Below are 24,653 nucleotides of genomic sequence, written 5' to 3'. Positions count from 1 at the left end.
CAACATTGTCTTTTTCGTCTGCACTAGTAGTTTGTTTGGAAATGGAAACGAAACGTGCGAGCGCGAATTGGTGCAAATGAATTAAACAGCCCACGCCTGTTACTGTTAGTACTTTGTACTTTTTAGATAAAATTATTTCTACATACTAGGATAATTGGTACAAGATTCATCTCTTTTCTATTGTCCGTATGGATAAATCATTTACGTGTGAGTACTGAGTTGATGTGTGACATGCAATTTTTTAAAAACTTCCTTTTAAATGTTGTGTACTTATGCTTGGTATGCCAATAAGATTTTTCTAGTTCATCCCTGTTTAAATATATTTTATTTTGCAGTGAGCAACAGCCCATCACCAGTGAAGAAATCTGGAAATGCTCAGCGGGCATTTGAATTAGCGGGTGAGTTGTATAGTCTTGTGCAACAATGGTACCTTTTAATATCCACTGGCAGAAACATCATAAACAACATTTTACAGCTAAAAGCTGTATCATGGTAACTACCGAAAATATAATTGACTTTTGCAGTTATTTTATTTATTTTGTTTTTGACTGAATAGGAACAATCCAGAACTTTCTGTGAGCAACAATGAATTAGAATCCCAATGTGATTTACTTGGATCAGTTGTTTGTGAAATGGTAATCACCGAATACTGAAATGTTTCTTGTAATTTCACTACACAAATATTATTCCAGGAAATGCTTCCCAAACAATTAGAGAAAATAAGAGATCAATATGTGGCACTAGAAAAACTTGGAGAACTGCAACAAAAGATGGGATCAAGTACAAGTGATTCTTCCACATTTGTTCTGTTTCTCACTTGGTCAACTTCTAAATTTGGTAATCACAACTCATTTTCAACATGTATAACAATGCTAATTTTTTGTTGATATGAATGTAGTTGCAGTTGTCACCTTAATTAAAGATGCTTTTGCCAAAGAGCTTCAAGTGAAAAAATGTATTGCAGAAAATGTAGCTCATTGCCAGCAAAAACAAATGCTTGACTTGCATAAAATAAGTTGGGTTCATCAAGTATATGTAACTCCTGATGTTAAACTCCAATTAGAATCACTTTTGGTTGAAACTGGTCAGCGCTGAAGGAAATTTAATTGCGTTTGAGGTATGAATATACATGGGCTATTTTGAAAAAAATTGCAGTCTTTTTGAAGTTTGTAATTGGATAATTTTAAGAATGTTAAAAATATCTTAGTTTAATAATAGTGGATACTGAGTCTGTTTATCTTCTTCCTTTCCAATAGTATAGTATTTATTTTTTAAATGTGTCCATGCATGTTACATCAAAATATCTTATTTATTTCCAAGCTAGCTAATCGTTGTAGGAGTGAATGAATGAAAAACAAATATATATCAGGTAAAACATTTTTATTGGAAGAAATGTTTCCGAAATTAAATATCTTTTGTATGGTTTACAGGTTATCGCGAAATTTTATTGATTTAAATAGTTTAAAAACTTATTTAAATCATTACTTCGGAATAGTTTCTCTATTGCAGAAATTGCCTCGATCTAATATATATATATTATTTAAAGGTCACACCCAAGACGTTCTATCTCTTCGGCAAAAAATTCCATATCATCGATAGTGACAGCAGAGCTTTGCAAAACAAGGCGGAAAAAGTTTGGTAAATTTCTCAACGGTTGATAGGTTATCATCATGCTGCCCTTTTTGATCATGCGTTCTTTGATCTTTGGAGCGATCTAATTATAGAAATCCAGTAAAATGATATAATTAGTATACTTCATTTATCGACCAGTAGCATCAAGTAAAGTAATGATTTTTTATACTTTGTGCAATTTTTCCTCGTAATCTTCGTCGTGCTGAGCTCCCTGAAGGCTCGGTGGGATATACCAAAAACAAACGTTCACAAATGGGGGCTCTTCGAGTACTAGTTGAAAGCCTTTGCGATTGCGGATAAATGAAGTGAAATAAGCCACATTTTCGAACAGTGTGTCTACATGCTTTTCCAAACCTAGACTTCCCTGTTTTTAACGTTAGAGAAAAAAAAATGATGGTTAAAGTAACTTACTAGTAATGATTGATTCAGTATCCCTTTTAAACGTATGTCTTTGGTAGCATAATCTCTTTCGGTAATCTATTAATCTTGTTCAAAATTTCAGTAGTTTGGTAAACAACGAAAAGTTGGCAAGAATGCAGAATGGGGTTTAAGTTTCTTTTCGATGTAGGTGAAAAATCTACCTTTGCTTGCCACATAAACCAAAACTTGAGAACATCAGCTCGCCTGCCGCACTGCAGATATTTGTCTCCCACGTCCCACTTGGGATCATAAAACTTATCTTTCTGAAACAAATAAGAAGCTGATGCGGAATTGGCCTCAAGCAAAAGGTCAGCATGGCGAGTCAGGAAAGTTGAACATTGCTGAGGCACTCCGAGCAATTTGTGTGGATTCCATGTGACAGAATCAGCTCTGAAAAGTACGAGTATTAGGGTTCTAAGTTTTTCCCTTCTAAATTTTTAACATTTACCGTTCGATTCCTTTTAGAATATGGCGATGCTTCGTGGACATTAGCGCCCCACCACCCCACGCCGCGTCTACATGCATCCACATACCAAACTCTTGACATATGTCGGCAATGCCATCAAGCGGATCAGTCGCGCCTAATACAGTGGTTCCTATGTATGAAGAATAATGTTTATAAGATGTTGGATTCTAGTTATCATTTCATATTTACCTGCCGTGGCAGATACCATGAATGGCCTGGCATTCTCATTTAAAGCACGCTGCACTTCTTGTCGAAGATGAACTAAATCCATTCGACCACTAGTATCCACATCTACCAGATAAAGATTCGACACACCTATTCCCAGAAGAAAACAAGCTTTCTTGATCGAATAATGAGCATCTTTGGAGGTCAGCACTACGAGACGAGGTGATCCAAATGTTCCCGTTTCCTTAAAAACAAGAAAATGTTTGCTTTTATGTTATTTGATGGTTTTATTTGTGAAAAATAAATGACTTACTTTTAGGCTAGGCATAGCGCGATGGCGGGCACATTGAATGCCGTATATATTAGCCATTGAACCGCCCGGGCAAAACACTCCGTCTCCACTACCGTCTGGGAATCCTACCCATCGTCGCATTTCACGAAGAATCTGGTGCTCGAGCAATGTGAAAACTGGAGCAACTTCGTAAGTATAAACGCTGGGATTCAACGAATCTGTGACCCATTGGGCTACAAGTCCGTATGGATCCAGACTAGTTTAATCATAAAAATGATGTAGTTTAGTTAATTAGGTAACTAAAACTTCGAAATCACCCATAATGAGTTAATATAAATATGTACGACTTTTTTTTTTTACCTTGAAAATAGCTGGTTAATGAAATGTGGATGACCTGTTTTCACGCTATATCGTACAACGTTCTTGATTAACTGAACTAGTGTTTCGTCAGACTGCGGATTCTTTGGTAGTTCTTTACCCAGTAAGGTCAACAAACTCTCTGGTTCCATCCATTCGATGACTAAGTTGTTTCGCGATGTTCCCTCAAACACTGCTTCCTTTAAAACAATATCCACGACTTTCCGTATGAATTGTTCGTGTTGCTCTTGGGAAGGTTCGGTTTGAAACCAGCCGATTAAAGCCGGATTTTCCATTTTGCCGTCTGATTTCACTTGATTTTCATTTTGCATTCTAAAAGAAACTGTGAGCGCGTTACCTTGATGTTGAGTTTCTGGCAGGCACTATACGACTGTCGATTTGTGTTTTAGGCACCTGGTAGTTTATATACTCCCATCGTTTTAGGATTAGGAGCCATCCAATTCTGATCGCAACGATGCGTTTGTGAACTGGGCAAGAGGAAAAACCAAAGATAATTAACCTTGTCCAAAGACAGGACACGCTCCAAACGAAGGATTTCCTTCGGAACCAATAATTTACAAAGGAAGACATCAATTGAAGATTTTGTCTTTATTTCACGGCGGTAAATCTGATATGATTGATTGTCAATTACTTCCGATCAATTAAGCCTTTTTATGGTCGGCTTTTTTTACGCAACATAAAAATTGCACTGTGGGGCGCACGCCGCTAGAACAGTGAGACTGATTCATTTTCCAAGGTAATTTCTTTCTTTTAATCTTATTCGACGATAAAGAAAGTCTAAAACCCAAATCCCAAACAACTTATCTGTTATCCTGTCTCTTGGTTTGTGATTCTTCTTTCTGCATAAAAAATTGACATAAAAAGATAGTCAATTGGAGCATCAATAAAGGTAAAAGGTGTGCTGAAGTGGCGTGATTTGCTAATTATAGACATTCTATAGACTTGTCCTGATTTTTCTCTTTATTCAACATTCTAACAAATTTTTATTTATCACTTTAAAAATTAGTCGTTAAGCTGAACATTGCAGTCGGACCTCGGACTTTTACCGCTTTAGCTGATTGCCTGATTGGCTGATTTGGCTCTTTGCTAACTCTTTGCTAACAAATAACCGCTGCTGCTGCTGCCTTACAGCCACAGGCAGGAAAATTATTCTTTTCTTCAGATGTAAGTTTAATTTTTTGTCTTGACCCCCAACACTTTCTGTTAATATTATAGATTTTTATGTTGAAAGAGTTAAGAAGTCTGAAAAGCTAACTAAAAACTTTGTGTATTTGTGTCATAGGAAAAGCTGCTGGAGTAATCTGGTGTTGATGCTCATTACATTCATTTCGTGCCAGATTGCCAGCTATTGAAAGCCGAAAGGCATGTCGAATTCAAGTTGAGCTGCTGCGTGCTGTCTGGACTCTGGAAGCAAGCAATCCAGCCGTTGCGTTCAGTCATTTGAACAGGAATCTAATGGCTGTCAATAGGTGGCTGTCAATAGTTGGCTGAAATGTCCACCAGGTAGCGCTAGTGTCTCCAGGGACGCATTTCGGCCATTTTGTTCCAAGACGTAGCAGAAATGGGTTGCTGGTCGTGACATTTCTCACGATGAAAATTGAAAGGGTATTTATTGTTAATTTCCTATTGTTATTGCATGTAAAATGTTGATGTGAAAATTTACAGGTGATTTAGCATGTGGAAACCACTTTGCCAAGTCATTCAACTCAGACTTGGAAGTGCCTGTACATTGCCGAAATGGCGTGCCTCGTGTGTCTCGCTGTCTGTTCTTAGGCGTATGTCTCATCCCATACAACAGCAAAAAGTAATTAGGTTAAAGTCTATTTTAGCCGACCAAAACCTTACTTAATTCTACTTTATTTTTACTTTATTATACTTAATTTTTTCCTTAATTCTCAATTATTACTACACTCACTTAATTTACACTTTACTTCACTTCACTTCACTTTACTTTACTTCACTTTACTTAAATACGAGAAATTTCACGTACAACCTCTCGTTCCCTACCGTGTAGCAGACTGGCATCCTGTCAATATTATTAAAACACTGTTGCCAAAAATTCATAATTAATACATAATAGTGAAATATTATTTAGTTTATTTATTTTCACATCGAAGCAATGTCGATTAGCACTGTGGTATAGCACTGGATTAGAAATTCATGGCTCAGTGGTTCAAATCCGAGATCAGGTGAAATATATAAATTAAATTATTTTTATTTTAAAGTAAGGGTCAATCAAGATTTACTTTACTTTTTATTTTAACGTTATATTATTTTATCCTACTTTATTATGAAGTTCATTGTGCCATATAAATACAGCTTTATTCAAATTATTACAGTTTACTTTATTATGATATAACTGTAAATGTTATTAAAACATTTTGCGTATCGAGGAAGTGTCGATTAGCGCTGTGGCATAGCACTAGAATTCTAACATAATGGTTGGTGGTTCAAATCCACGATCGATGAAAGTAGCATCAAATCATTATAAACTTTACTGTATTATTAACAACTTGTAAGTGGCAATCAAGTTGTTACTTTATATTACTATACTTTATTATTCATATAAAGGTCATGGAACTTTACTATATTATATCATGATGAAGATACTTTACTTTACTTTATTATGATTTTGACGTTTCATGTATACTTATAAGATAAAGTAAAGTATAGTAGGTTAGGTTAGGTTAGGTTAGGTTAGGTTAGGTTAGGTTATATTAATAAGTATAATATGGCTGAAAAATTTCGATGTTTGTTGGCTGTTTTCGTTAACAAATCATTTAGCGTAAAAAGCGTAAGTTGAAATGGTGGGCTTTTGGGGGACAATCTGGATAAAAATAAAAAAAAGGGGGGGTTGGGGGGGTCTCCCCCCCACAAAAAAAAACATTTTTACTGCGATTCATTGCCAAACACTGCACATTGATAAAAAATTTACTTTTATATTTAAGTTTATCATGTGTTGCGTGGAAAACTTATCAAATAAAATTTAATATTCAAAGTATAAGTATGGCTCAAATTGTGATGCATGCAACGTCTGAGAATTTCCGTAGCAGACGACACCTGAATTAGTTTGATTTTTGACGGTGGTAGTGCAACATCTCAGGAATTAGACGGGCGTATTTTGACTAGACTTTTTGTAGCTAATAACGACTCAGAAGTGTATCACAGATTGTTCGTGAAACCAAAAACTCGCCATCTTAACTGCAGAATTTGGGATTTGCTTTTACGAAGAAATCATGTTGATTCCTTAATAAGGGACATAGAGTTGTGCTGTTAAGTTCGTTTTGTATTGCGGCAATTGGATTACCTTTAAGTAAATAAAGTAAGTGGTATTTTTACTTTACCTATCTAATTCACTTTGCTTTACTTAATCTAGATAAGTAACTAAGCGGGAATAAGCCCGAGCATACCGTAAAAATATAGTTGTTTTTGGTTATAGTATAGTAAAGTATAATGAAGTATGGTTTGATGCTTTATTATACTTTATTATACCCACCCAAAACCCCTGTATTTCCTCGCTACGCTCGGGCTCATTCCCGCTTAGTTACTTTTCTAGATTAAGTAAAGTAAAGTGAATTAGATAAGTAAAGTAAAGTAAGAAGTTGGTCGGGTAAAATAGACTTTTACCAGTAATTATTTTGATCAAATGTCTTGCAAAAGTACCATAGATTTAACATTGACTAACAGATTTAAGACTTCAAATGTCTTGCAAAAGTATCATAGATTTAACATTGACTTTAACAGATTTAAGACTAGAGAGTAGACCAACTTGCTACGCTACTATAGAAATTATGAATACCTTGCCTTCGTAAGATTTTAGATCAAAGTTATTCTGTTGGACTGCGTAGTTTTCTGTTACCCTATGTATTCTTTTATATAATGAGTATGCATGTGTACACAGTTGTGTTTCTCGAAAATAATTTTCTTTTCTTGAACAGGTATAACAAACACTTCTTTAATGCTGGTGGTTACCTTGTTGCAGCCAAATGGTGAAAGGTGTGACGAAGACAGAGTGAGTCTTTGTATGCAGCATGCGGGTGCAGTGTAATCCAGAAGTTGCTGTGCTGTTGTAGCTGAGCTGTTCCATCTGGGTTCCTGACTTCAAAATTTTTGTGTTGTCGTTATGCCATGAAATTGCTCTGCCAGTATTATTTTGTGTTGCCGAGTTTAAAGTTTGATCTGTTGTCTTTTGAGTTTTCATTCAATCATGCAGTATACGACTGAGGCAACCTGATCAATGTCAGGTTTGAAACAGTTGAGAACTGCTAGATAAAACAAGCTTTCTGCACCAAACAAATAATAACTTGCATATAACTTGCATCATGTTATTATCGCGGTAGAGAAAGCGACAGGCCCCCCCCCCCTGGGGGCCACAGGAAAAATGTATATGATGTATGTAAAATATTATAAAAATAAATTTTGTATGCAATAAAATATTCGTATCAATCTTTTTCGCGATAAAATTTTTAAAATTTCGTGTAAGGGGAATTTTTTTAAATTTTTTTTCAAAAACAAAAGTCTAGACTTAGCAGAAATAATGGAAGGTGGACTTTGAATTTTTCTGAATTTTTCAGTTTGTTGGACTTTGATTTTAATGAGAAAATAATTTATAAAAAGGAGTTTAAATTTTATTGAAATGTAAAAATTAGTTTGAATATTTTATCAGTGTATTTGGCAAGATCAATAAGTTTACATATAGCACTCAGAAATATTTTCACACATCATGCAATTATCGGCAGGAGAAGGTATTTAAGGAGAAAATAGAAACATGTGATTTATCAATTAATCTTGTATTTCAGCAATCTTTCACAAATACAGAGAAATACTTCAGAACTTAGGTGTTTAGGTCGGAGCAGTGGTGATATAGTAATGAAAATTGCAAAATACATATGAACTTAAGTTTGGTAGTTTGGAGCAGGGCAATACTTAAATTCGTCGATGTAGTGAACTAGGCAGCGTACGTAGTTGTGTAATAAGCGGCTTCTTCGGTGTAGTACTTGGGGGCTGCGGTGTAGCGTAGGCCGTGGTGTAGTGAACTGGAGCATCAGTGTAAACGTAGTACGAAAGAGCAGCTTTGGTGTAGCAAGTCGGAACTGCGTAATACTTGTCCGCCTCAGTTGTGGTTGTGTAGATCGGGGCAGAGTAGTACTTTGCCGCTTCGGTGTAGTATTCGACTGTCTTGGTGTAGAAATCAGCGGAAGCCTCGGTGTAGCAGCTGGGAACAGAGTAGTATTTAGGAAAATCGGTGCAATAAGTAGCTGAGAACAGGGCAATACTTTAGAAGCCTCGGTGTAGTAGGATAGGCAGTATATGTAGTCGTGTGGTGTCATCCATCGCCTAGATGGTGTAGTAACTCAGAGCAGAGTAATACTTCAGGGCATCAGTGTAGTGAATCGGGGCAGCGTAAGTTGTGGTATAAAACTCCGGTGCTTTGGTGGTGTAGTACTGGAAGACCTCAGGGCAGGAACCGGTCGTTGCGTAAGTTTAGTAGGAAGGCGGCGACGTTGCGGTTTGATTTCCGCCATACCAAGGAGACATCGCTACACCAGCAATCAACCCAGCCATCAACTATACAACGCCCAACAGGAGCACGACGCCATAGTTGACTAAACAAAATAAATTGAAACATTAATATTAAATAGTAACAGGCATATTAACAAATAGAAAAAAATATTATTGATACAAAACTCAATGTAAAAATAAGAATATTTACCCATGATTGCGAATCGGTTACACGATGAAGAAAGCAATTGGTGGTCCTTTTTTTGAAGACTCCTTTAACGCACAGTAATACTTCGGGACGTAGGTGTAGTAGCTCGGGGAAGCCAGGTTGTAGTGTAGTACTTGAGCGCTTCAGTGTTGTAGTAATGCGGGGCCTCGGTGTACTAGGCAGGGGTAGCACACATAGACGTGTAGAAATCCGGTGCCTTAGTGATGTAGTACTTGGGAGCCTCGGTGTAGTAAACTAGGCAGCATACGTTGTTGTAGGCGGCTTCTTCGGTGTAGTACTTGTGGGCTGCGGTGTAGCGTAGGTCGTGGTGTAGTGAACTGGAGCATCAATGTAGTATTCCTGTTCAACGTAGTACGAAAGAGCAGCTTTGGTGTAGCAAGTCGGGACTGCGTAATACTTGGCCGCCTCAGTTATGGTTGTGTAGATCGGGGCAGAGTAGTACTTTGCCGCTTCGGTGTAGTAATCAGCGGGAGCCTCGGTGTAGCAGCTGGGAACAGAGTAGTATTTAGGAAAATCGGTGCAATAAGTAGATGAGAACAGAGTAATACTTAGGAGCTTCGGTGTATGAGCCTCGGAGGATGGGGCAGCATGCGTAGTCATCTTCCGTCGCCTTGGTGGTGTAGTAACTCGGGGCAGAGAAATACTTCAGGGCGGCAGTGTAGTGGCTCGGGGCAGCGTAAGTTGTGCTATTCAAGTCCGGTGCTTTAGTGGTGTAGTACTTGAAGACCTCGGTGCAGTAACTGGTCGTTGCGTAAGTTGCTTTTGGGTAGTAAGGCGGCGGCGTTGCAGTTTGGTATCCGCCATACCAAGAAGACATCGGTACACCAGTGGTCGACCCAGCCATCGATGATTCAACACACAACAGCAGCACTACGCCATAGTTTGCTAGACAATTAGCAATTTTAACATAAATATTACATAATAACAGGCATACATAAACAAAAGAAGGATTGATACCAAACTCTACGTAAAAGACAGAATATTTACCATGCGAATTGACAGACAGAGCGCTGCAGTTGTTGCCGTGTCGGAGATGCTCCCTCAACTGATTTACCTTCGCCTTTTCTCTCGCCTTTTATACGATTTTTTCTCACCCTCACCTCTTAAGCCTTGCGGTTATTTTACCTGCTTGATAATGATGCTACACGTGTCGTTCTCACCCAGCCTCTACTCCACTGCATGACACGTTTTACGTAAAGATCTCCGTGACCTTCAAGTGTGACTGTCCTTTCCTTTTGCAGGTCGGACGTTGCTGGGGATGGGTCTACAACAACCAATATCAAAATGAATACCAAATGGTTGTGTAAAACGTCTCGTTCTCACCCAACCTCTACACCATTGCATGACAAGTTTTACATAATGATCTCCATGACCTTCGAGCGTCAAGGACATGCAAAAGCTGGCCTTTCCTTCTGGAGGTTGACGTTGCTGGGGGGTGGGTCTACAATCAATAACCAATATGAAAATGAATACCAAATGTTTATGTAACACCAAGGGTTTGGAGAGGTCTCTCCATGCCCATGGTAAATGGTAACACGTATAATGTAAAACGTATGGTAACACGCATAAAATCATGTATAATGTAAAAATAAATGGCGTGCAATCAATGTGCGTACTGTAGTAAAAAAACGCAATTGGCAAATAAATAAACCAATTAAATCTGTCTTTAGAATCTGAACCTGACGGATGTCCGACAACGTTGCCCTAATGTAGCAGACAACTGTCGAGTGCAGACATATACAAACATACTAGCTTGAAAACTAGTAAGGTCTGGTAAGGTTTACAGTTTACTTACATTCCCGTGGTATTTTGATTAAAGTCATCTGCGTTTGTTAGTTGTTACTGTTTTCTGTATCGTTGGTTACCTTTGAGCTCCATATCAATGGCAGAAATACTTTTAAGTGAAGCTGAGAAAGCATTCATTCATCATGGTGTCCAGGTATAATTAAATTCTGTCGGTCTTGCCAGTAAAATTTTTTGGTCTGTAATACTTAAATCAATCAGCTCTTATAAAAATAAATTGTCCTTACTTAACAAAATTCAATTTTTGAAATATCCAAGGATGATTTACGATGTGATGGTAGAACAAGGCTGGATTATCGCCCTATAATTCTTGAAACTGGATTAGTTTCAAATGCCAGTGGATCGGCAAGGCTGAGACTTGCAAACTCTGATATTCTTGTTGGAGTTAAAGTAGAGCTAGCTTCCCCTTTACCTGATAAGCCCAAAGAAGGAAGGCTGGAGTTCTTTGTGGATTGGTCTGTTTAAACAATAAATATAAATAGAATTTAAAAGTTTTTATGTTAATAGTACTTTTTGTTAATTTAGCTCTGCAAATGCAACACCAGAATTTGAAGGGAGAGGTGGAGAAGATCTGGCAAATGAAATTTGTAGATTCCTTCAAAGATCTTATGCTTCAGGTGATACAATTAATTTATCTGAACTTTCTGTCTTGACAGGACAGCAATGTTGGGTCTTGTATGTTGACATATTGGTAATGCTGGTGTGATATTTCTACCAATCAACAATTTCTCATGAAATATTTTATGGCATTAAAATAGATTCTTGAATGTGGAGGGAACCTTTATGATGCAGTTTCATTGGCTGTGAAATCGGCTCTTTATGCAACACAAATTCCTTCTATTAAAGTAGCAACTATGGACGGGGATCAACCTGAACTGGAGCTCTCTGATGATCCTTATGATACCAAGAGACTGAACACAGAGAACATTCCTTGTGTAGTGACTTTGATGAAGGTTTGAAAGTTAAAGTTTTAATTTTGAAATATTTAGTCGAATACTGTGTTTTCACTTTCAGATTGGAAACCATTACCTAGTAGATCCAACACCAGAAGAAGAATGCTGCAGCTCTTCTGGTATTGTTGTGGCGGTCTCAGGCAATAAAAAAGTTACTGCCGTTAGGAAAATTGGCTCCGGAAGTTTGCATCCAGACAGCCTGGTGTCAATGCTCAAGGTTCGAAATTTTTCTATTCTTTACAATCCCGCAGTCTAATGTTTCTTGTTTGAGTAGACGGGAAGTGAAGTAGGCGCGGTGGTCAACACAATTTTGATGAAAAAGCTCCTAGAAGAAGAAACGTTGGAAGTATCCCAAAAAGTTGGCTTCATGCGGTAAATGTCTTTTAACACAAAAGGATATATAATTGAATATTTCAAAGGAATTCTTGCAATTACAAATTTCACGCGACATTTGTGTCCTGCTACTAAATACAATTTCTAATGAAATCATTCAACCATTTGTACGACAATTGTCATATCAGGTGCACGACCAAGCCAAAATAACACACGAAGGCCCCAAAAGGTGAGCCTCATCTGTGTTTTATCCCACCTGTTAAAAAAAATTCACTGAGTTATCACGTAAATGAAAGAGACATCTTAAAATTACCACAATCGCCAGTCAAATAGAAATTGTTGCAAGACTCCTTGTAGACGTTGACCAAATGAAGCACCAGGTACGATGAAAAATCCTCGAGTAGCACTTCTGGCCATCAATGTATAACGATCGACAAGACTGCCATGGTCTTTGGTTATTGCCCTAACTGTATTTATGTTCCTTTATAAAAAAAAGGAAAAAACAAAACAAAACATAAAATAAATCTGTTAATTTTAACTTAGAAAGCTGCCCTTAGTTAAAACCAGTAGGCTGATACAAATTTATCAATTTTGCTGCATCACACAGCTCTCTAAGGATTACAGCTTATTGTTAATTCAATATCCAGTATTACCTAATAGTTAAAAGCATTGTTCTTGGCATGGAACGAAGGTTATTCATGATCATGTCGAAACGCTGCCCCGCCATTTCTTGCATGTATTTCAAATCAGTTTCAGAAAGTTGATTTAAGTTGGATAAAGCGAATTTCTGATTTCCGATGGGTCTTTGAAGAAGCATTTCAGCGAAGAGCAAATAGTCTATACAAAAAAGACCGCGAAAGAGTTTCTTCGTTTTATCTTATTTAAAGTTTCAATTTTAAAACAATTCTTAAATTAACGTATTGATGCAGCAAAATTGAGAATCTGTTGTACGCTTCCTGACCTAGTTCTAGACCAACAGACCAACACTGCAATCAACTAAATACCTAAAAATGAGCATCAATTGAGAAGGCATGGCCCGGAAGCTATCCATCATCCTTTCATGAATTTCATCCATTTGAATTCGAATTGCTTGACGTTGTTCGGTTGTCATCTTCTGCCATTCTCCTACTTTCGGCCCCTTGTGATCGTAAAACGAAGCAAAGACCTGATTCACTGAATCGTGTTCAGTTGGCCATGGTGGCGCTGAAATATAGCGCTGTGACACGGCCATGCAGAACAATCGGTAATCTAGTCATAATACAAACCCATTCCAACTTTCAAAATTGTTACGAGAAAAAATTTGCCTAACGAAGTTTCAAATGACAACGGAAATACTGATAATAGAAAGAGAAACTACTAACCATTCACTCCAAGGGCAGCGGCATGATGCTTCATTCCGACGTGATCGTTTAGCACTATTGAAGACCACAAACGACAAAGAGATTTGCGAACAGTAGACGGAAGCTCTTCATATAATCCGTGATCCAGCAAAACTATCTGTGCGTCGCCTTTTTTCCCTCGACGAACTAAGACTACAAAGAGATAAGTAATTAGAGTCTCACTGAAACAACAAGAACCAATTCTTTGATTACTGTTTCCTGGGTGTGGATCAGCATGGACAAAACCAGTGTGAAAAATTTGTTCTGCAAACATTTCAACCAGTTTGTGGCTAACATCTTTTATTGAAAATCCTGCTTTTTCTAGACTGCCTGTATCACTCACTTTAATCCCATCGATAAACTCTGTCGTTAAGACTCGCTAAACAGTTAAAAAAAATTTATAATATACCCTAACGAAGTGAAATTAGTGCATATATTACCTTGCTAGTCAGATCCCAAACGACATCTGGGACATAAACATAAGGCAACGATGACAACTCTTTGGCACATCTTTCACCATTGTGTCCTTCATTGACAAAATCGAGTTCTTTACAAAGAGTACCCTTCAGATCCTGCATTAAATATACAAACATATCTTTAACCTTAATACATAATAGCATGATTTTTACTAGTTGTTTCGTTCGTACCTTGAGAACCCATTTAAATTCAAATTTTGGATGCATCCAACTGATCAGTTCTAGTAGCAATTCGATTGTAGCAATATCACCATTGAACCGATCCTGCAAGTCAATATACTGAACCTTTACAGCAACTTCTCTTCCATCTTTGCATTTGGCCCTAAACACCTGATCAAAAATTCTGATTATTTACACCTGTCCCTGCAATCTATGCAGTCTATTACTTAATCTATTACAACTTTATATTTATACTTGAGCCAAAGAAGCTGCAGCAATAGGTTCTTCATCAAATGCCTCAAATAATTCTTTATGGTTCTTCCCAAATTCTTCTTCAAACAACTGCCCAATCTCAGTGGCCCCTCTAGCAAGACATTTGTCCTGAAGCACTTTAAGTGTATTAAGATATTCTTTTGGTAAAATGTGATTCATGGAAACCAGGCCTTGTCCAAGTTTGATATACAATCCCCCATTCCCAAGACAGCCAGCCAGAATTCGGTCTGCAGTTCTTTGGTGTGTTTTCTTTAATTCTTCCTGATATTCAGCAGAGTCTTCATCAACATTTTTCAATGACCACCAATAGTCTGTTGATATGGTTACTCCTATCACAAGGGATCTTGAAATAAAATTTTAATTATGCTAGATTTCCATAAATAAAAACTTAGCTTATAGTACCTCAAGAACCTTCCTATTCCTTGAACTGTTACTCTGACTTTGCGTTTTTTTTTGTTGTCAGCTTGAAGATACCAGATCCCAGGAACAGCAAAAGAAGCTCCAAATAAAATACTCCATTTATTCTTAGCTACTTTTACTACTTTAACATTAGTTTTTGATAAAGAACTACACTTCCTTACAGGTTGACTATTTGTATTTAGATATATTGACTTAAATAGCTTAATAGTCTTTAGGGATGAAAACATGGCTCTCTCCAAATCTTGATATGGAATAAAATAATTGTTTTAGAAAAAAGAGTATAATCTAAAAACTATACAATCTTGAATCTTTCTTCGATTCACGCACTTTTTAAATCAACTCTGTTATGCAATTTTTTTTGTCTGCTAAATGTGCTATTCTGCAATTCAGTTACGTTACAACGGTGTCATACCACCATAGTTCTTTACAGAATATTTATTAAAACTTAATAAACAGGCAAAACAGCTATAAAGAAATAAGCCAAAAATTTAAATAGGCTAACTGAAATGATTTTTCATTATTCTTTATTTATTTGTTTTTTTATTTTGAAAGATTTTTTTTATTATTTTGAAAGTAACAAAAACGAAATGACAACAATGGTTTTTTTTAGTTGTTATTATTTTGATTTTTTCTTCTGCTAAAGAATAAAGACTGTGGTATTAGAGTTATCAGAAATATCAAGCTACTATAAAACGTTAACTTCAATGGCTGGAATAACAGCCGGTTCAGCATTAAGAAGAATTTCTTGGAAATGTACCGGGTATTGGGACATATTCTCGAAGCAAAATACAAAAATCTTTCCTGCCTTAAAATTCTATTCAACAGGCAAAAATGGTGATGTTAAAGAAAAGAATTACATCCAAAGATTTCAAAAGCTTGAAAGTGAACAAAGAGAAAGTCTTTCAAGCAGACTACAAAAAGGCATAAACATTGGAACATGGAAATTCTATGTTCAAGACCTTGTATTAAAAAACCTCAAGCCAGACATAGTGCCCTTGTCTTACAGAATGTGCTATCGGAGTGGACTTGAGACTTATGCCAACTTTGGCATCTTGACAGCAGCATTGACATCTGTCTTTCTATCAATAACAGTACCTTTTTATCTTTTCCATCAAGGATCAACATCTATCCCGTTTGAAGTAGCAGGATTCTTTTTTGGTGGTGTAATTTGTACATATTCTTTGTTTAGTGTGTCACGTCAGGTTCCACTTCGTATTTATTATTCTGAAGAATGTAATGATTTCCTTGTCTACATGCCTCAGTTTATACCATATGCCACAAAAAAACTAAACATTCAACCTGGTCATGTTAAACCACCTACTGGAACTTCAGATTACTTGCCATGGATAAATCTTCAACACACACACACTCAAACAAAGCAAAAGATGCTTATTGATGGTGAAAAGTTTATATTGCCAATGTATTATAACAAACTGATGGGTTATCATTAACATGATTGTAAATCAGCAGCATTCATTAATAAATATGAATAAACCACTTTAAATCAATTGAGTATATAAAGGCACCCATTCGATAGAGCACTTGCTGAATAGTCAAATTTTTTTTCATTTTAACCATCAGAATATTCACAAAAACATTCTGATGAAAATATGAATGACTGAATGCTCAATTATAACCCCATCTTTCCTTCATATTGACTTCATGGAAATCATTTATGAACATTGCTACTTTTCACGCGTACGGTTAAAATCTTCAAAAATTTGGGATTCGATTTCTTGGAATTCGGCGCGAGCCTCTTGCTCAGCCAATGCGTCACCCCGCTCCTGAGCGTCGGTAATTTGGTTTCTTAGGTCACGAAGCCTGTCCCTTTTCAACAACACCGAACTCCCTTCATCCTGCAATGATGATCAATGTAAATAATATAAGTCGAACTTTTTCCTGAGTGAGCAAATTATGGTTTCCTACCTTTCTCTTGTGGATATCCAGAAAAACTAAAAGTGATGCCATTTCAAGAAGTTCACTAAAGCCATTTTTTAGAGGAACACTTCGGAATCCCCGACGAATACACAAAAGCTGGGAAAAATAACATGTATAGGTTGATATCAAATACTTAGGAACTAGGTAGCTAAAATAAAAATGATGAAGGTTACCGGGTATGTGGCTTGTGCAATAAGATGAGAATCACCAAACATATCTGTAAAAATGAATTTTAAATCTTAGAAAAAGTTTTATTTTATTGCTTGCAAGTAAATGTTGACCTATATCGTATACGGCGAATCGGAGGAGTGCCAGAGAGGGAGACGCAACTTCTAACTGAAAAGTTTCATCCCAAACAGGATTAAAACCATTGTCAGCTGCGGAAGAATTTTGATCATCAGAAAAATAACAAAATTTAGAATTTTTGGCTTATACAATACTTATGATCTTTGTGGTGTGTTTGTTTATGTTGTCTTGTTGGCTGCCAATAATCTCAATCTCTACGCAAGGACTTACTATCCCTCTCTTGGATTTGGTCAGGTGACGGGCAGCGATGACCTGAGTGTCATTAATATGTCATTAGAATTGTGGACTGGTGGGGATTGTTTGATTCCACAAAAAATTACCTTAACAACGACAATTAGAGGATCCTCTGCAGTCTGCAAAGGAGATTCTAGCGAAGTATTTTTCAACATAAAGCTTGGCTTCAATACATAGCCACACTTGCCGTTTTGCAGAAATTTGGCTTCATTCAACTGCATACTTTTATCTTAAAAAAAAATGGCAAGATTGAATTATTAACAAGATGTAGAATAGTGATAATATTAATCACGAACCAGGAGTCTGGTAATTTAAAGCGGCCATCTGTGAGCCAACGTTCCAAAAAGGAACTGGGCAATAATTACTAGAATCAATTCGTTGTCCTTTAGGGTAGACACGGCTAAACATTATCTAGAAAATATTTATAGGCATACCTATACTAATGTTCTATTAATGAAAATGTTGTTGCTTCATATAAACTTACTTGATGATACCAAAGGAAAAATTTAGGGTCTTGTAGCATAAACTTTTCAGCTTTCTGTTCTGGGAATGAGGACATTTCATACGGGTTTCGCCCATCACGCGAAATACGTTCTTGATTAAACGTTACGGCTCGGCAGTACACAATAATGTCTGAAAGCTCTTTAGCAATTCGCCACGTTAATTCTATTTCACGATGAAAATTTTCGCGGACGCTACAACGCTGTGCGACACTCCTTAAAAAACAAACAAGATTCAATTAACAACATTACAATTCCAATTTGAAAATTCGAGTAATACTTGATCGTGTTACACCAATCGATAGCGTCTTCTTTGGAATCACAACCCAATTCGATAGGCTCAGAGTGCAAGGGTGACTTCACTCGCAGCAGCCATTCGGGAGCAATTTTTCGAGGATTGAGGTCTGGAGAAGTATCGGGTGGTGATTGGGATCTGGGATGCAATGCCACCAACTCAATTACAGCTCCCGCCACATCATAGCTTCCTTTCTGTAAGCTACCGAGTGGTGTAACCTCTGTGGACTGTAAAATAAAAATCATAATAATTAATTCAACATTCATCTTCTTCCGCCAATGAATTGATTACGTTCTCGTTTTGAATTTCTTGGGTTATGTCAATTTCTTGTGTGTAATTAGCCGGGAAGAGGAGTTGCCGCCGTCCTCCATAATCGCCCCGCCACCATCCGTTGTCTTCCTTTTTCACGTTATAAATGATGGCGTGTTTGCAAAAACAAAGTTCGTCATCCTGTTGGCTACGGTAATCGTACAGAGCTTTTACGGTCACCTGAACAAGAAAGTGAATTAGTAACACAGCTAGACGACTAAATCAAAAAAGAGTTTGATTTTACCCCTGTTAAAGCGGTTGAATCCATGTAATTAGGTGCGTCTTCTCCATCTTGTGGACTCTGGAAAAGAAGTTTAATTTTTTATTTCAATAATAATTATTGTATAATTCGATTTTAACTATTAGTTTGACTCTGTCAAGGTCATGTGTTTTATTAAACCTGCTATTTGTATGACTTGTTTTGTCTCGTCCGGCCGACGTGAAAATAATCAAATTATAAATTGCCTAGACTGAGTCGCATCCGTTTCCGGAAGTTCAGTGTTCGGCTTTTCCAAGTGATCTCGAATTCATGCTGCGATCAGCAGACAACGACCGAAAATTTCAAAACAAATTACCGGTTCAATCTCAATTTTCACGGGCAAAGGGTAATGACCACTATAAGACGGGCTACATGGAAAGTATATAAGATCGAGTCAGGTACGATAACCATCACCAGTCTTGCCTTCCAGTCAATAAAATGAACCGATCGGTAATATAAAAAAAAAAAAAAACTAAATTTGTCAATAACAAAGATTAACAATGTTACATTCTTTCAGTTGGTTTTGTTCACAATATGCATTGCTGCCAGTGGGATCAACGGCCGTCCACAAGCAACGCTTCCTTTGTTCGGCACTCCCTTTTCACCGGTTATTATTCCTAATAGACCACAAGTATAAAATATTTTCCTTGTGTTTAAAAAAATCGTATTGAAATGGCCTTATTTTCCCGCTTTTTAGTCTATCTACATGAGGCCAGGCGAACAGATAATTTTTTTAACAGATGGACTACCAATGAATTTCAATGGAGTACCAAAGCCATCGATGCAGATGCCTATGCCGATACTATTTCCTATGCCTGGTCCTCCGCCTAGAGGCTCGTATTTGCCATTAGCTCTTTGGCCGTATTTCAACAACCAATTCAACTCTCCCATGGGTTCAAATGGCTTGTACAAACAGCGTGCAACTACACCAGCCACTTCTATTTTGTCCGAGAACAAAACAGAAGTTTCCACAACTATTCAAACTGAAGTAGTTTCAGAAACCCCTACAACTGCTAATGAATCACTAGTTGATTTAACATCGCCAAAACCAACCACTGTTGCAGCAGTTGAGGTAGATCAACAGGTAACTCAGTCACCTACAACTAATCCAACTTCTGCGGTTCCTACAACATCGCCAACGTCTTTGATTAATCTGACACGCAAGGTAACAGTTTATCCTCGCCTTGCACTCGCAAATGCTTAAATGAAAGAATTTAATTTCTATCTACGGATTCAGAGTGATGGAGATTACAACTTCGAGTACAGCGTAAACAATCTACCAACCGGGGATGTCAAAAGTCACGAAGAAACACGATTGAATGGCGTCGTAACGGGTTACTATATGATGTTGGAAGCCGACGGGACAATACGCAAAGTAAATTACACGGCTGATGCTGAGAACGGGTTTAGAGCCACAGTAAGCAAACTACCCGTACCAATCAATAAATAAACTATTTGATTAAAAAGACATTAACCAAAAAAAAAAAAAAAAAATATTTAACTGACCCGGTAGTTGACGTACAAAACTATACGGGTAAGCATTCTTAAAGAATAAATTAACGGACGACACTTGTAAACATTACTTGAAATACACGAAAGACAAATTTTTAATTGACTCACCACTCCACGTTGACGAACAATCTCCTCTGTCACAGGATAGCGAAGACGCACTTTTCGATAAAGAGGATTCTTTTCATAGTAGCTAACCAAGTCAATGAGACTCTCGAATTGAGCTGTCCCAATAATGTAAAGACGGCCCTCTTGTTTTATCCGACAATGTTTGATTTTCCCTTCAGCCCTGTACGAAAACATGTGATTTACGCAAATTAGATATTGATTTAAGGTATGAAAACAGCACATTTGCTTACCTGAATGAAATTGAAAATGTGTTTAACTCTCGCTCGCTGGGTCTGACAAGAAATGCCTGGTTAAAAAGTACGGAGTAAATAAATGGCCAACCCAAAAGACTATTTAAATAGGTAGACGATAGGCTATCTAAACAGGAAATGTTTTTTTACCCCGTCTCTTGGGATCCAGCGAAGTAATTCTTCGGCTTTTGCGCGTACGGTTGTCGGATGATACCAGTCCTTACTTTCATGAGTGCAAGGTTGAGGAACTGGTTTGTTTAAAACGATACTGAAACCCTGTAGAAAACCAGATCCGAATGTACTGTTAAACAAGTGACCATTAACATTAAAATTAATTAATAACCTACCGGGCTTCTTAGCGGATGAGTTTTGTAATGAACAATTAAACTATACAAACTATCGTAGCAGTTAGATTCAATAAGGTAGTATTTCGTTCTTCCCCAGTCTTGTCGACTACGTATATGGCAATGGTAGACCTTATTCTGACGCCTTGAATATTTCAAAAGTTTTCATGGAAATTAAGATTGCTTTTAAACCAACAATAGAGGATGTTACCAGAATGAGAGGGAGAAATCCCCTACAAAGTTTCCACTTTTCCGAACAAGAAAAGCACCGTCCCCTAAAGAAGGTCCATGTTGCTGCAACAGTTCTTCCGCCCTGGGTCGACCACCAGCAAGTCGACCATGAAACCAGTCCTCGCCGAAATGTAGTTCGTCTTCTGGAACACCCTGTAACGCAAGCATTTTAAATTAATGTATAACCAATAAAAGAAGATAAGGCAATTACTTCTCGAAGCGACTCTTGGGAACTGTTTGAGACATCATCATCTGCTTCTTCCGGCTCGGTCTCTTCCGGGTGAACTTCAGTGTAGTACATTTTGACATCACTCAGGACGAAAAAATGAGAAACCCATTGTCGATCCAATTTATCTTCCAGAAACAATATGCCGTTCTTTTCCGAATTTGAAAGATCCAAATCTTTAACTAACGAGAGAATTGAGAATTTTAATAATTATTTGACAAAAGATTTTGTGACGTGTAACTTACTACTACTATCATCGAGGCGGGTCCCATTAGTCATAGATTCGTCCAGTGAAACAGAAGTGGCTCCTTCTGGTAGTTTTTTGTGCTTAAGAATAATTTTTCGCCGTAGTGCATCGGGTGAGGGCATAGCTATTTCGTTCTTTTCAATGGGTATCGTAAGTAGCATCGAACCGAAAATTTCTTCAAAAATTTTAGCCATCTTTCTTTGTTGCGGTAGTGAGCAGTGGTCTTCGATTGACAAAATGACTGGGTAAGTAGAATTGGTAAAGGCATGCTCTTTGATTGTTTTAACAACATCTAGAAAGCGAATTTTGCTGGTAATAGTGTGACCGTGGTAAATAAAAGGCATCCCGTCTGGTCCATCCCAACAGTCAAGCTCGATACATCGGCAACCTTGATTAAGGCAACGGGCATAAGCCTCGACACTTGATATACTAGAAAATTGGTCGCCGGTCAAATACCTTTCGGGTGTAACAATTGAAATAGATTTTTAATACAGCAGTTTTATAAGGAAAAAGTAAAATGACGTAAGCCTTATTTACGTATTGTGGGAAGAAGCAATCCAGTAACTAGACAGTGGTTGAGTCATATCCTGATTAACGGAGTTGTGCTGAGAATCCCAAAGTTCATTATGATGCGAAAAGAGGTAACTGGTGAACTGACAACGAAAAATAGCGATACACGTGAAATCGACAGTGTTGCATTCTCATTAAATACACATTTCATTTGTCTAACCTCTTTTGGAGTGAAATAGGCGGGCTCGACGTTGCGTCGGAGATCGCGTACAAAATCTCTCATGAAGGCCGTCGTTACATCGGCTTCCATTGGTGCGTCGCCTTGCTCCGTCACAAATCTTTGGAAATCTTCCAAAGATAGTATGCTGCCGTCCGATGAATACTTGTGGAAGAAAGACTGGTACATCTGCGAGGCATAACTCAGTGTTGTTCAAAAGACGACTTGATCACCGGTAGAAAGGCATTTTGTACGTTTTCATCGTAGATGAGGATGTGGTAGAGGGAAGCGAATTCGTCGAATGATAGTTCACCCAATCTTCGACAATCCACCTCGTGAAAAGCTTCCTTTAGCCGCGGTTTGGTCATTTGGCAGTTTACTTGCGGCAGGAACGCTTTGACATCTTTCAACGTCACAGTAGTCCTGTCAGTGGTCATGTTACAGAATTCCTTCCAAAGCCAGCGTTCCATTTGTAAAGGATACGAGGACGTGAGGGTGTCACGGGACAAGAACCGTAGTCCTCTTACCCATAGGTCACACTCGGGTCTGGAGAGAGCTATATTCATAACAAGGGATTGAAAGCAGAGTTGTAGCAAGAATAACAAAATATGCTACAAGTGTTTTTACCTCCGATGGAAAGAGTCTTGAGACAGAAATCCTGACCGTAAAAAACAACATAGCATCGATTTTCATCAAATTTTCTGGCATCGTCTGGCCACCGCTCAAAATCTCTTGAATTTCTACCAGGTCTTACTTCCTTGACTTCTCTTAAATCAACTGATTGTTTTAAAGACAAAATAGTTTTGAGTTATGGGCACAGCTAAATCAGTTACGACATTAAGATCTGAACAAGTTTGTTAGCAATTCTTTTAAAACATGCAACACACTGATACACTCAAGTTTTTAACTTGACAGGATTGTATAGCCTATATACACGATGAAACAAAAGTCTTACCAGCTCCTTCGTAGACATTTCTTTTACTCATTGGCTTGCACCACACAACTTGACGAGTTTCTCTTTTGACAGACAGAATCCTTCTGTCAGGATGTTTCTTCTGGAAAAACTTGGTAACGACAGTGCCCCTTTCCAACTGACAAATGATGTTCTCCATCTCTGGGAGTAACCCGCTTCCATCCATTTCATTCATGTTTCACTGTATTGTTTACGTTAGCGACGATCAAAGGAGAAAAAAGGAACACTCCCTGACGGCAAATGGGAAACAACTATAGGTATATACGAGACAACGGGTTAGGACTTTAGACTGTAGCAGTCTTATTGATTCTGGCAGGCCACCAGAAAAAAGTAGCAGGATGCAAATGATTTCCGTACGAATTAAGTAGTTAAGCTCGATTTCTTAAACATTTAGTTAAATTTGTTCACTTTCAGTAAAATGTACATATTTAATAAAACAGCTGATTCCAGCTACTTCAAAGTCGTTTCTCTGCTGTCAACCATTTGCCTGCAGGCTTACTCTTTTCAAAGCTTTGTAGTCATAGCAAAATCTGGGGGCGGAGCTTCACAAAGGGGAAAAAAAGGCTTTTGCTTGTTGCTGGTTTTCTCAGCTAAAATAAGGCTCCACGCATGGCAGGATAAAGTCACAAAACCACATTCTAGGAAACGAAGATCAAAAAACGGTAACGCACTGATATAGAGAGGTACATTACTTATACTCAAAAGTAGGTGGTATAACTATAAAATAAAAAATAATCGAGATAAGGTTTAAACGATGGTAATTTCCCAACCGGAGTATTTCGGCTTTCGAAATAAAAATACGGCAAAGATTATCCTTTTAAATTTATGTTTGGGCATTGGGCCTGCATGAAGCATGCGGCGAGGTATTATTTTTTAAAAAAATATCCATTATTATCAAGTTGAACAATGCAATGGAATCACAGGTTTAGATTAATACCCGAAAGAGAGAGGAAAAAAAGCCCCGATCGATAGGAACAGACAGCGGGTTATTACATTAACGATTTTTTATCAAAGCATAGTACAAGGTGGGAATGAAAACGCACTCAATGTATTAAAAACGTAACGAACATTCTGTGATCAACAGATTTGCGATATGTCTGGTCGAAAAAATCCTGGACGTTTAATCGGAATAAGGAAAACAATTTTCATTTAGTTTACATTCTAAACAATTAAATAAATCACGAAAAAAAGTAAAAGTAAAGAAAAAAAACACAAAACTAAAAATTAAACTGGGAATTCCAAGAATTTTGAAATCGTTACTTTCGTTGAGCAATCACTAATTGTCAATATAACCTTTATAAGCTTTTAATGTTCTT

At 37.5% G+C, this 24,653-nt stretch overlaps 6 protein-coding genes and 2 long non-coding RNA genes across 11 annotated transcripts; 4 read left to right on the top strand and 4 right to left on the bottom strand.

Moving 5' to 3' along the window:
- Positions 1-11: 11 nt before the first annotated feature.
- On the top strand, positions 12-1,640 carry LOC124191905 (cyclin-dependent kinase 2-interacting protein-like). Its single transcript, XM_046584944.1, has 6 exons — positions 12-207; positions 336-492; positions 557-635; positions 693-837; positions 899-1,117; positions 1,547-1,640. Exons 1-5 carry the CDS (start codon positions 189-191, stop codon positions 1,093-1,095), a joined length of 597 nt encoding a protein of 198 aa, XP_046440900.1. The 5' UTR covers positions 12-188; the 3' UTR covers positions 1,096-1,117; positions 1,547-1,640.
- Positions 1,366-3,742, bottom strand: LOC124191903 (cysteine sulfinic acid decarboxylase-like). Its single transcript, XM_046584942.1, has 7 exons — positions 3,336-3,742; positions 2,997-3,231; positions 2,708-2,927; positions 2,501-2,648; positions 2,214-2,442; positions 1,802-1,996; positions 1,366-1,714 (listed from the first exon to the last, which is right to left on the bottom strand). The coding sequence occupies exons 1-7, from the start codon at positions 3,662-3,664 to the stop codon at positions 1,541-1,543; spliced, it is 1,530 nt and encodes a 509-aa protein (XP_046440898.1). The 5' UTR covers positions 3,665-3,742; the 3' UTR covers positions 1,366-1,540.
- On the top strand, positions 2,770-7,353 carry LOC124191907. The gene is made up of 6 exons (XR_006873503.1): positions 2,770-2,905; positions 3,003-3,164; positions 3,777-4,517; positions 4,636-4,958; positions 5,019-5,157; positions 7,292-7,353. It is a non-coding gene; the product is annotated as an uncharacterized LOC124191907 (long non-coding RNA).
- A 774-nt stretch (positions 7,354-8,127) lies between these two features.
- LOC124193288 lies at positions 8,128-9,571 on the bottom strand. The gene is made up of 3 exons (XR_006874139.1): positions 9,067-9,571; positions 8,630-8,959; positions 8,128-8,568 (listed from the first exon to the last, which is right to left on the bottom strand). It is a non-coding gene; the product is annotated as an uncharacterized LOC124193288 (long non-coding RNA).
- A 1,142-nt stretch (positions 9,572-10,713) lies between these two features.
- On the top strand, positions 10,714-12,334 carry LOC124192065 (exosome complex component RRP42-like). 2 transcript variants are annotated; one of them, XM_046585212.1, is made up of 7 exons: positions 10,714-10,857; positions 10,921-11,023; positions 11,146-11,342; positions 11,413-11,578; positions 11,646-11,840; positions 11,902-12,057; positions 12,115-12,334. In XM_046585212.1, the coding sequence occupies exons 2-7, from the start codon at positions 10,967-10,969 to the stop codon at positions 12,214-12,216; spliced, it is 873 nt and encodes a 290-aa protein (XP_046441168.1). In that variant the 5' UTR covers positions 10,714-10,857; positions 10,921-10,966; the 3' UTR covers positions 12,217-12,334. The 2 variants fall into 2 exon arrangements, with proteins under 2 accessions (XP_046441168.1, XP_046441167.1); XM_046585211.1 differs by having other exon boundaries at positions 10,812-11,023.
- Positions 12,218-15,257, bottom strand: LOC124192064 (uncharacterized aarF domain-containing protein kinase 5-like). Of its 3 annotated transcripts, none has more exons than XM_046585208.1 (9): positions 14,863-15,257; positions 14,443-14,803; positions 14,200-14,358; positions 13,993-14,124; positions 13,766-13,931; positions 13,535-13,705; positions 13,178-13,421; positions 12,487-12,654; positions 12,218-12,429 (listed from the first exon to the last, which is right to left on the bottom strand). In XM_046585208.1, exons 1-9 carry the CDS (start codon positions 15,105-15,107, stop codon positions 12,327-12,329), a joined length of 1,749 nt encoding a protein of 582 aa, XP_046441164.1. In that variant the 5' UTR covers positions 15,108-15,257; the 3' UTR covers positions 12,218-12,326. The 3 variants fall into 3 exon arrangements, with proteins under 3 accessions (XP_046441164.1, XP_046441165.1, XP_046441166.1); XM_046585209.1 differs by lacking the exon at positions 13,178-13,421 and adding an exon at positions 12,827-13,010; XM_046585210.1 differs by lacking the exons at positions 12,218-12,429; positions 12,487-12,654 and adding an exon at positions 12,823-13,010.
- A 1,015-nt stretch (positions 15,258-16,272) lies between these two features.
- On the bottom strand, positions 16,273-24,113 carry LOC124192343 (1-phosphatidylinositol 4,5-bisphosphate phosphodiesterase gamma-1-like). The gene is made up of 23 exons (XM_046585564.1): positions 23,320-24,113; positions 22,992-23,141; positions 22,619-22,920; positions 22,368-22,553; positions 22,175-22,290; positions 21,636-22,093; positions 21,376-21,572; positions 21,145-21,317; positions 20,937-21,078; positions 20,740-20,865; positions 20,590-20,645; positions 20,342-20,519; positions 18,707-18,763; positions 18,445-18,642; positions 18,139-18,380; positions 17,843-18,074; positions 17,655-17,769; positions 17,445-17,587; positions 17,259-17,376; positions 17,100-17,195; positions 16,992-17,035; positions 16,807-16,914; positions 16,273-16,736 (listed from the first exon to the last, which is right to left on the bottom strand). Exons 1-23 carry the CDS (start codon positions 23,510-23,512, stop codon positions 16,566-16,568), a joined length of 3,801 nt encoding a protein of 1,266 aa, XP_046441520.1. The 5' UTR covers positions 23,513-24,113; the 3' UTR covers positions 16,273-16,565.
- On the top strand, positions 19,096-20,332 carry LOC124192348. The gene is made up of 4 exons (XM_046585569.1): positions 19,096-19,171; positions 19,239-19,352; positions 19,419-19,886; positions 19,959-20,332. Exons 1-4 carry the CDS (start codon positions 19,160-19,162, stop codon positions 20,169-20,171), a joined length of 807 nt encoding a protein of 268 aa, XP_046441525.1. The 5' UTR covers positions 19,096-19,159; the 3' UTR covers positions 20,172-20,332.
- Positions 24,114-24,653: the final 540 nt, after the last annotated feature.

This window comes from Daphnia pulex, chromosome 4 (assembly GCF_021134715.1).
Source record: "Daphnia pulex isolate KAP4 chromosome 4, ASM2113471v1".
NCBI classification, from domain to species: domain Eukaryota; kingdom Metazoa; phylum Arthropoda; class Branchiopoda; order Diplostraca; family Daphniidae; genus Daphnia; species Daphnia pulex.
The sequence above is the reverse complement of the archived record's forward strand: the minus strand, read 5'-3'. Positions and strand labels throughout refer to the sequence as shown.

Coding starts and splice junctions, on each gene's coding strand:
- LOC124192348 (XM_046585569.1), top strand. Junction 19,353..19,418: donor TTATTCCTAATAGACCACAA/GTATAAAATATT, acceptor CCCGCTTTTTAG/TCTATCTACATGAGGCCAGG. Junction 19,887..19,958: donor TGATTAATCTGACACGCAAG/GTAACAGTTTAT, acceptor CTACGGATTCAG/AGTGATGGAGATTACAACTT.
- LOC124192065 (XM_046585212.1), top strand. CDS start 10,967: ATGGCAGAAATACTTTTAAGTGAAGCTGAGAAAGCATTCATTCATCAT. Junction 11,579..11,645: donor TCTTGTATGTTGACATATTG/GTAATGCTGGTG, acceptor GCATTAAAATAG/ATTCTTGAATGTGGAGGGAA. Junction 11,841..11,901: donor GTGTAGTGACTTTGATGAAG/GTTTGAAAGTTA, acceptor TTTCACTTTCAG/ATTGGAAACCATTACCTAGT.
- LOC124191905 (XM_046584944.1), top strand. Junction 493..556: donor CAGCTAAAAGCTGTATCATG/GTAACTACCGAA, acceptor TTGACTGAATAG/GAACAATCCAGAACTTTCTG. Junction 838..898: donor TTGGTCAACTTCTAAATTTG/GTAATCACAACT, acceptor ATATGAATGTAG/TTGCAGTTGTCACCTTAATT.
- LOC124192343 (XM_046585564.1), bottom strand. CDS start 23,512: ATGAATGAAATGGATGGAAGCGGGTTACTCCCAGAGATGGAGAACATC. Junction 20,520..20,589: donor ACATTTTCAATTTCATTCAG/GTAAGCAAATGT, acceptor GTTTTCGTACAG/GGCTGAAGGGAAAATCAAAC. Junction 16,915..16,991: donor TTGCACAAGCCACATACCCG/GTAACCTTCATC, acceptor TATTTTTCCCAG/CTTTTGTGTATTCGTCGGGG.
- LOC124191903 (XM_046584942.1), bottom strand. CDS start 3,664: ATGCAAAATGAAAATCAAGTGAAATCAGACGGCAAAATGGAAAATCCG. Junction 2,928..2,996: donor GCGCTATGCCTAGCCTAAAA/GTAAGTCATTTA, acceptor CTTGTTTTTAAG/GAAACGGGAACATTTGGATC. Junction 1,715..1,801: donor ACGAGGAAAAATTGCACAAA/GTATAAAAAATC, acceptor TTCTATAATTAG/ATCGCTCCAAAGATCAAAGA.
- LOC124192064 (XM_046585208.1), bottom strand. CDS start 15,107: ATGTTTTCATCCCTAAAGACTATTAAGCTATTTAAGTCAATATATCTA. Junction 13,422..13,534: donor CGCTGCCCTTGGAGTGAATG/GTTAGTAGTTTC, acceptor TATTATGACTAG/ATTACCGATTGTTCTGCATG. Junction 12,430..12,486: donor CTATTTGACTGGCGATTGTG/GTAATTTTAAGA, acceptor TTTTTTTAACAG/GTGGGATAAAACACAGATGA.